The following is a 9,930-nucleotide window of genomic DNA, read 5'->3' on the forward strand; positions in this document are numbered from 1 at the left end:
ACACACACACACACACACACACACACACACACGACATAAATTAGAAAGAGAACTAGGGATGAAGAAGGGATTTTGTATGAGTGGAAGAGGATAAATGGGATAATAGATGGAAGGGATTTTTAGTCAAAGAAATTATGTGTATAAATTTACAAAAGAATAAATAAATATCTAAAAAGAAAAACTAGAGTTTGTAATTCTTTCCCCAGGAACAAGAGCACCATTTTCCAACTAAGTCAAGTTCATTGACATCAATTTTAGATGTTACCATGACTATTATTCTCATTCCCTCTTACTTTTTTTCCAATTCTTTTAAATATAAATGAAAAGGGGAACACCTACAGCTGATAAACACTTTAAGCAAAGTAAGTGGATACAAATTTCAGATACCCACGAGAATCAGTAGCCCCTCTCCTTATCATCACATCCTGGCCCAAACTTCCAACCAAACTCTCCTAACCCACCAGAGGTCAAGCAAGCTTCCTAAATCCATGGTAAGACTGCCCTTCCCTTTGCCTGCTCATGCTTACCCAGTATAACCATAACCACCCTTTCTCTCCTCATCACCGTGTCCCAGCCAATACCTCTAGCAGACACCTCCTATTCTACTAGAGACCAGAACAGCATTCTGAAGTCCAGAGTTATGGCCATCTCCCTAAAGACCAGACAGAAGTTTCCTACTCTACCAGAAACTAGGCCAGCATCCTGAATCTCAGAGGATACCCAACCAGATCAGAGATGACACACACAACCAGAACTCTAGCTGCTTATTTGGGCAGCAAACCCTGCTGGATCAGAGGTCATCTAGGCCATCTGAATTCCAGGCCCCAATCTGGGCTGAGACCCTTTACTTAACCACAGGCCACCCCAGACAGAAGAACAGAAAGGAATCAGACATTAAGGGAAAAAAAATGCCCATTCAACAAAGAAAAACCCAGAATAGACATCTAGACTATAATTATTTTAAATCCAGATACCTAATCTTATCAGTGTAAAAACACCATCAAAACAAGTCAAAGCAATATGTCATCGTCAGAATCCATCCTTTCTACTATAGCATGCCCTGAATATTACAACACATGTGAAGCACAAGAAAATGACCTTAAAATCAACTTTATGATGATGATAGACGTTCTTAAAGAGAATATGAATAAATTTCTTAAAGAAATTGAGGAAAAGATAATAAAAAAATTGGAGAAAATCAAGATATCACTTAAAGAATGTCACAAAAACAATACACAGTTGAAGGAAATTAACAAAACTCATCAAGACCTGAAAATGGAGATAGAATAAATAAAACACAGACTGAGAGAATTTGGTTAATGAAAAATGTAGGTAAGTGGATAGGAACTACAGATGCAAGAGTCATGAACAGAATAAAAGAGATGGAAGTGGGAATCTCAGGCTTTAAAAATATAATAGAAGAAATAGATGCAATAGTCAAAGTAAATATTAACTCTGAAAAACTCCTGACAAAAAAAAATAAATGTCCAGGAGATCTGGGCACTGTGAAAAGAACAACCTAAGAATAATGGGAACAGAAGAAGGAGAATGATACTATCTCAGAGGCCTAGAAAATATGTTCAACAAAAGAATATAAGAAACTTTACATAAAAAGAGATCCCTGTCAAAGTACAAGAAGCTTACAGAACATCTAAAAGACTAGATCAGAAAGGAAACACCCCTCATTATATAATAATCAAAACACTAAACATACAGTGATTAATGAAACAATAATAAAAACTGTAAGAGAAAAATGCCAAAAAAAAAAAAACATATAAGACAGACCTATTACAATTACAGCTAACTTCTCAACGGAGACTCTAAAAGCAAGATGGGCCTGAACTAAAATGCTGTAGACTCTAGGAGACCAGAGATGCCAGTCCAAACTGCAATAGCCAGCAAAATTTTCAATCACCATAATGGGGAAAACAAGATTTTAAAGGAATAAAGTTGTTTCTGCCCCCTTGAAAGGTGACAATAGAACAAGCTCTCGGGAAGAACTAACGTTGCAGCTCATATTGTGAGGAAGTTGTTTAGATCTGACTCTCTTTGATCCTCTAATTTGGCAACTGATTGATGATAGTACTATCCAATCAAAGGCCCTTTAGCAAACAAAATGATGTTTCATCTTCCCTGGAGTTCTAGTTTCACTACAGTCCTATAAAATATGCAAAAGAATTTTGCAGTAACAAAACAGAGACTTATCCCAGTAGCAGAAAGCCCTGCTGTTTGCTGTAGACATAAGGATTGTCATGGATTCATGAAAGTGAAATGTATTCCAACCAACCTGGGTGACCGCATGACAAGTTTTTATAATGACCCAACAGTTTAGAGACCAAAGTGAAAATTGATGGACAAAACTGCTTTGGAAATAGGCCAGGTAGTCTTAATATTGATCACAGCTCTATGTGATCAATCCTGATTCAAAATACATGTGTTCGCACTTGTCTTTAAGGTTATGAAAGCTTTCACGGAGCTCCATAATGATGAAATTCTGATGTTTGTTTTGTTTTGTCCGATTCAGATTTATTCACTTAACTATAATTTATTGAGGACCTTGCACATGTATGGCACAATCCAAGGAAGATACAGTCCCTCACTTTAAAAATATTAATGCTGAATTAAGAGTTACACTGTTTATATTTTATCTTCTACCATGTGTTTACAATATTAATATGTGCTAGATCGTGGGAGTTATAAGAATGAATTTAACAAGTAACTGATACCTTCAAGTCAAAATTTAAAGATAAAATATAGAAACACAGTGTTCAATAACTGAAGTCAGAACAAAGGTTTCAAAGACCTCAAAAAATAAGACAACTGAATGCAGGAGGGCATCCTAAGAGATCTCATTCTGAGTTTCTTTACTACTTTCTGTCCAAAGAAATAGTTCTTCACTTGGAGCTAGAAACATGGACTCAAAGAATAAAACCTAAAGTATGTGAGGGGTTCTGAAAGATACTGAGAACAGGTAAAAAAAAAAACTAATATCTTAAGCAAGCAAATTAATGATGATAATATTCTAATGAAGAACATTTGGAGCACACAGAAGGAAACACCCACGTCTACATGAGCCACTCCAAAGATCTGAAGGCTGACAAACACCTCTCTGTCGGTTATAACAGAGGACAGGAAACTCCAGGAGGATGTGAAATTGCAGTGCCAGTTAACTGTATTGTGGTAAGGGCTAAGGGTTAATAGAGCTTGTGTGTGAATTATTAAACGTGAAGAGAAAGAAGTGAAGTAGACTGACCAATTGGAGAAGGGCTTTGTGTGAAAGGTTAAGAATTTCCGCGATGGCAGCTAAATGGAGTGTAGAACTGAGAAGCTGGCGGCTTCTCGTTCATTCATCTGTTTCTTGCAAACTACTTTCTTAGCAGAGTGGAAAGAAACATCTGCAGTAAGAAGACACAGCAATGTTTGCAGTATTTTAGAGTTAAAGAGATGAGAGTTTCTTTCTTTTGTTGTTGTTTTCTTTTGTTTTTAACACAGAGTCTCACTATGTGTCCCTAGATTGCCTAAACTGTAGACAAGAGTGACCTTGAATGAGCAGAGGTCCACCTGCTTCTGCCACCCCAGTGTGGGGTTTTAAAGTATGCGCTACCATTCCCAGCAAAGCCAAGATTCATTTTTAAAGTTAGAAAAGTGGCAGCTGAGATAAAGGAGCAAGATGATGAACAGATTTTGATGATAGAATAAACAAGAATTGGCAGCCTATTGGTAAGGTTTAAGGAAAAGGGGGATTTATACCATAGCTAAAAAGAAAAGTATGTTACAATAACTAGGAAGACTGGGACATGGCTAAGGAGTTGAAGATGATTTTGTGAGTTTCATAGTTTTGCCTATTGCACAGATAGATTCCTCAAATACAGGAAAAAAGTTCACTGAATATCAGAGACTATTTCCACTTATTATCCACTTTTTTCTTCATAGCCAAGTACCTTGAAATCTATAATTTTGTGTGTGTGAGCGTGTGTGTATGTGTGTGTGTATGTGTGTGGCTGTACATTTGCAAATGTACCACATGCATGCCTGGTATCTGCTGAGGTCAGAAGAGGGCATTAGTCTTCTGAAACTAGAATTATGGCTGGTTGTGATCCCAACCATGAGGATGCAAGGAATAACCTTTGTCCTCTGCAAGAGCCGCAAGTGCTCTTCACCACTGAGCTATCCACTTTGCAAAAAAATCTATCATAATTTTGGCTGAATCTTTAATGTATGGAATTATGTAAAAATGGAAATTATATAACACATAAAAGGCAAAGTGTTTGGAGATTAAGAAATTTACTTGATTAGATACTATGGTGTACTCAGAATTCAGTTTAGACTGCATGATTCCTGGCTCATATTCCACAATATTGAAAATGCCCCATCAAGGGCTGAGAACATAACCCAGTGGTGAGTGTGTGTTCCTCATGTGTGAGGCTCTCAATCAGATCCCTAAAATCTCCAAATAAGACAAAACAGTGCAACCAAGGTCATCAACCAGACATTTAATTAAAATTTATTGTATACTTGATATTTTCCATTAGCTTAAATTTATAATTTAATGAATCTTTCATATTAATGTGATAATAGCCAACTGTGCCTTTTCACTTTTTTACCCAAACAGCATTTTCTTGTCCCCACATCCATTCTTTTCCATGTGGAATTAATAAGAACTTTGGATGCTCTTAAGATGTGACATATGGAGTGTCAAATAAAAGGAATTAAACCTGTGAATACATCATTTGAACACAAATTTAATGAAATGATTTTTTTGTCCACTTGCCCAGAACTCAAGAAGTAACCACCAATCAATACTTGTTACAAATGAAGCTCTCCCCAAGACTTCATAGTTAGTCATTTTGCATGAACAACTGATGCCTCTCAGAGAAATTCAGGGCCCAGTGAAGATTAGGAATTGGGAGGGCAGAAATTTAGAGGTGTCAAGTGACTTACTTTATCTCTGGAGAAGCTGAAAAGTTGTTTTCTTTCAGCAAAGAACTGGACAGCTATGACACTGGCCGAATGACCCCATAGAACACCGACTGGTTTAGAGACGACATAGGGATTCCAGAGGCAAACTTTATTGTTGATGCCAGCCGTCGCTGATCAGAATTCAAAAGAAAATAAAATGTTTTTTTTTAATTATCCTTGTGAAATTAGTTTTTCACACATGAACATTAATGCACCTTGTCTTGAAGAAAGGAAAACTTTGTCATTGCCCAACTAACTTGTGGATTCAGTCGAGTGATGGGTGTGGGCTGACCTTAAGCAGTGGTTCTCAGCTGTCCTATTGCTATTGCTGCAAGCCTTTAGCAAAATTCCTCATGTTGTAGTGACTCATGACCATGAAACTATTTCATTGCTACTTCATAACTTGAATTTTGCTGCTATTTGAATCATAATGTACATAGCTGACATGCAGGATATCATGACCCACAGTTTGAGAACCATTGATTTGAGTCAGGAGTTTTCATACTAGAAGGGGAAAAAAATGTCTCCTTTAGAAACCTACCCAAGGCCTGCCTGGTAGGGAATACATTTTCTCCTCCTAGCCCGAAAATTCCCTGTTTTTTGGGCCAAAAGAAATTTAGACAGGATGATAGGTATTGGGGGGAGGTGTAAAAAAAAAACCTAATTATTCACAAGTCACAAGTCAATAAATAGAAATATTAAGAGCATATTATTTTACCACTGTTTAAATAATAAAGTATACACAAGCCACCAAAAATCACCAACATGTCCATCCTGGCTTACTGTGGAATCAAGTATTTTTATCATGGCTCCTTTATAACCAGGAACCTTCTCAAGACCAAGATAGGTACTATGTGAGGATGTAAGATGTAATTTAACTCTCTAGTTCTGTCTTGGTCTTAAACTGATTATATACCTGCCCTTATTATGTTTTCCTGCAAATACCAAACAGATAAGTATAGAAGAGTTAAATAACTAGTCAGCCAGTGAGTTAAAGGGGTGATATTTGAGTCCCTGCCAAATTAATTATTCACCCCAGGTTTCTCTGATACACTTTAGAGTATTTTTGGAAATCATTCCATCTCACCAGGTCTGTGTTAATCTCAGCTGTGTATTATTCATTATTTTAAGTGTCTGTTTGTTTAATGAACAACAGTAGTTTTCCTGTGAATGCTAATTACTAAATGTGGAATTGTATGACCCATGCCATAGGCTATAGATGCTCTTTATAACTACTCTATTGATTTTTCTATAACAGATCTGCAGGTTGGTTTTATAACGTTTGGACTTACATATCCATAGATCAAATTATCAACTTTCATAATATCTAGGTATTTAATTTAAAAGATTAATACCTAGAAAAGCTTATATTTCTGATACCTTTTGTATCAAAAATACTTCCTTAATAAACTATGTTTATTAAGTTATGATAGCCTATACATTCTCAAAAAATTACCTGAAAAGTATCTAAGATTTGCAGTTATACTGATGTGTGCAAGTGTGTATTGCTGTGGGTGTGCATGTGTGTATGCTCACATGTGTGTGAGTAACAAAGGTGATGGGTTTGTTTGAGAGCAATATTTGACAGAGTTAGGAAGATGGCAGAATAACAAATGCTGTAAAAACTGTCTTCTTTCCCTATGTCATCTCCACCCCTACCAATTCTAATAAAAGACTCATTAAAGCATCGGGGTGCTTTCTCATATTTCACCCCAGTGTAATTCAAACGCACTGCACATCATATGCATCATTATCAAACATTCTCAGGCAATAAAATATGAGCTGCTCAAGTTGGTCTCCCTGGCAATAAAGCAACAAGATGCAGTACTTCCCTGCATACAAATATGCATCCTAGACAATTTATGAGGCCCTCATAGTTATCGTGATTTATTTTACATACCAATTAGATTGAGCCGAGAGTGGTAATCAAAAGCATGAATGCCCTGGGCAATGTTGAAAGGTGTCATTTTAAGGAGCCTTTTTGCCTTCTCTCTCCACGCCAGCACCACAGTGTTTGTACTGCTGGTTGTACTGGAAATGAAAGCATCTAAAGAGGCATTGTAAGTCACTAAAAAACAAATAAGAAGATAATCTTAAGTTATTTTTTCATAATAGCAAGATAGAAATATTTAAATATGTGATGGTAAAAATATTATGTGTGACGACCCATCTCCACACTCAGAACAGCTCATTCACCCATTCCCTCCAACCAAAGAATTTACAACAAAGGGAACTGTAGAACATTCTCCAATCTGACTTTCCTGTACTCTAGACATGCATTAAGGTTTTGTTTGTTTATTTGTTTGTTCCTTTGTTTCTTTTTATGGAACACAAGCAAAAACAGCACTCATCACAAAAGTCATGGCACATTCTGTAGACAGAAAATGAACAGGTGATCCAATTTGTGTACTCTTCTTCCCAGACCTGAAACAGGCAAACAAGAACGAGCAATCATCTGCTTGCTATAGTTCATGAGGAAATGACGATTTATTTAAATTTTGACCAATCTAGAATGTTTAAGAGTAGATAGGCCAGGACTCAGAACTGGTATGATCCCAAGTGAAGCTACGATTTAGGTAAAGATGACTGGCCCCGTGTCCTCCAGACACCATGTCTACCAACAGTGATGTTGTGAAGCATAATGATCCTATTTCCTGTGCAATAAAGGCCCAATCACCATGTGTCATGATGGGCTTTCATTTTTGTCAGAATCACAGACAAAGGTGGGTAAGTGCTCTTTGGTCACCTTGGACATGCCACCTTCTACAAAACAAGTGTAATTATAAGGCTAAAAACAGATGATGACTATTTCAAACTTGGGTTTGGAGTTCTGGCATTAACCCTCTGATCAGAGGAATGGTGCATAGCATGGAGTATTACAGATCGAAGTTTAAAGCTAGACTCTGGCAGAGCCAGAATACAACTTGAGTCTGCAGAGCCAGGCTCCTTGACAATGGGGACTTCTCATACTGTAGCATACAGATGAGTCACTGGGAGATTACAGATTCTCACTGTGCAAGCCTATGATTGGTCATCACTCACACAGTGCCTGATGATGCTGTTTATACTGTCTAAGGACCACACATAAAGGAACAAGATGCTGGAAATAATTCTGTAGAGTAAAGACATTATTTCATACTCTGAAGCAGTTCTTAAATTTCAGAGACTAAATATTTATTCTCAAGAGAACTATAGACTCCATTTGAAACGTGTGCACATACACAAATTTGTGTATAAAAAGCCAGAGTTTTAATATGCTTCCTACCATGATCCATACATGATAAAGCTGAGAAACTCAGGCAATAAACCTCTGAGCCCAAGGTAATGTTGGATTAAAAGAAAGCTCTCTACTTACTTTCTTAATGTGGCTCTTCATTTTTGAGTATTGGAAAAGGGTTTTGATACGCACCCCAGGTTATAGTGGTATATTATTTGTATTTGAATAAATAAAGCTTGCCTGAAGATCAGAATGCAGAGCTAGCCATACTAGTCACCCGTACAGGCCAGGCAGTAATAGCACACACCTTTAATCCAAGCTGCTACCACACTTGTTAGCCACAGAGGCCTGGTCGAGGTGAAGCATGCCTTTAGTACCAGCACAAGAGAGGAATATAAGGCGGGATGTCACAGGAACTTGTTCTCCTTTCAGTTTGAATATTTCATAGAGCTAAGAGCTCTCTAGTGCTTGACTGCTTTGCTTCTCTGATCTTTCAGCCTGAATCCCAATATCTGTCTCTGGGTTTTTAGTATTCGTGCGACACCAAGTTGTCCTGGACTCACTATAAGGTCCAGTCTGAACTCACACTCACCACCCTCACATGTAAGACTCAAAGAGCAAAGACTATACATGTGTGCCATCATGCCTGACATTCCCTGCATGATCCATAGTGTTTCTTTTACTAATTAATTTTATGTACCAAAGCACAAAATAGATTCTGCATTTTATTTTTTAATTCTTTAGTACAAATACATCTAATCATATTTCGAACTGAACACAATTTCTTCAAGAAAAACGGGCAGCCGAGATTCAAAAGAGATTTCAGAAAGGGAAGCATCCTCTGGTACACAGAATAACTCAGTATGAAATGTCATGAAACAGAAGGAAAACTACAGAAAAAGATGGTCCATGTTTCCAGTCTGTTTCTAGCTCATTCACCATTACTAATTTCCCTTGCATTTTGGACTATTTTTTAGAATGATGAAGATGACTTGATGAACCTTTCTCATACACCAGGCAGCATGCGTGGAGCTCTTGATCTATCATAATCTTCATTGTGTAAGTTATTTGAAGTTTGCTAATGAGGAGACGGATATTGCAAAACTCAACTTGCCCTGGGTCATGTGGCTGATTACAGATGGAGATGGGACCAAACTGACTGTGAGCTCTCCTTCGCTCTTTGATTATATTCATCCTAGGCACTCAGTCACACCGCCACCCACATGCCAAGACCACATCTGGGAGTATTTCTAATGCCAGCTACATTTCTGTTCCATGTGGCCTCACTCCCAAAACAAAGTCCCACTAGAACGTCAGTCTTCCCTTCCCTTGAGTCCTTCATGTTGCTACTAAGTTTATAGGAGAACCACAGTCCCTTGTCTTCCTGAACAGCTCCATTCTTCTCTCTCATCCACTGTATTTCTTTCTTGTGAAAGAAAAAAGAGAGACTGATGGAGAGAGGTGGAAAGCAGGGAAGCCCAAAGAAACAAGCAGTTCATGGAAAGATAAGTGCATTGAGTTTTGTTAGATGTTAGAGAACAGTTCACTTCAGAGGCGTTCCACCTGCTGCCTGATGGTCGCTTTTCTAGATATATCAGAAAAAAAAAAAATCTGCAAGAGTGAAGTACCAACCAGAGACTCACTCAATACATTCATTTTGTTTATGGAAAATGTTTAAGCTTACTATAGCATGTCACTCAAAATCAATATTATAAGGTCCAAAATATAAATCATTGCACCATAACCTAAGTACC

At 37.5% G+C, this 9,930-nt stretch overlaps 1 protein-coding gene across 1 annotated transcript in view; it reads right to left on the minus strand.

Annotated features, from left to right (window-relative positions):
- Positions 1-9,930, minus strand: part of Wdr49 (WD repeat domain 49) — a 100,710-nt gene that overhangs the window by 65,901 nt on the left and 24,879 nt on the right. The window contains exons 5-6 of the mRNA XM_005344204.3: positions 6,860-7,027; positions 4,942-5,090 (exon numbers count right to left, since the gene is read on the minus strand). Of these exons, the coding sequence (XP_005344261.1) occupies positions 4,942-5,090; positions 6,860-7,027 (317 nt within the window). The remainder of the gene's footprint in view (positions 1-4,941; positions 5,091-6,859; positions 7,028-9,930) is intronic.

The sequence above is a fragment of the Microtus ochrogaster genome, chromosome 1 (assembly GCF_000317375.1).
Source record: "Microtus ochrogaster isolate Prairie Vole_2 chromosome 1, MicOch1.0, whole genome shotgun sequence".
NCBI lineage: Eukaryota > Metazoa > Chordata > Mammalia > Rodentia > Cricetidae > Microtus > Microtus ochrogaster.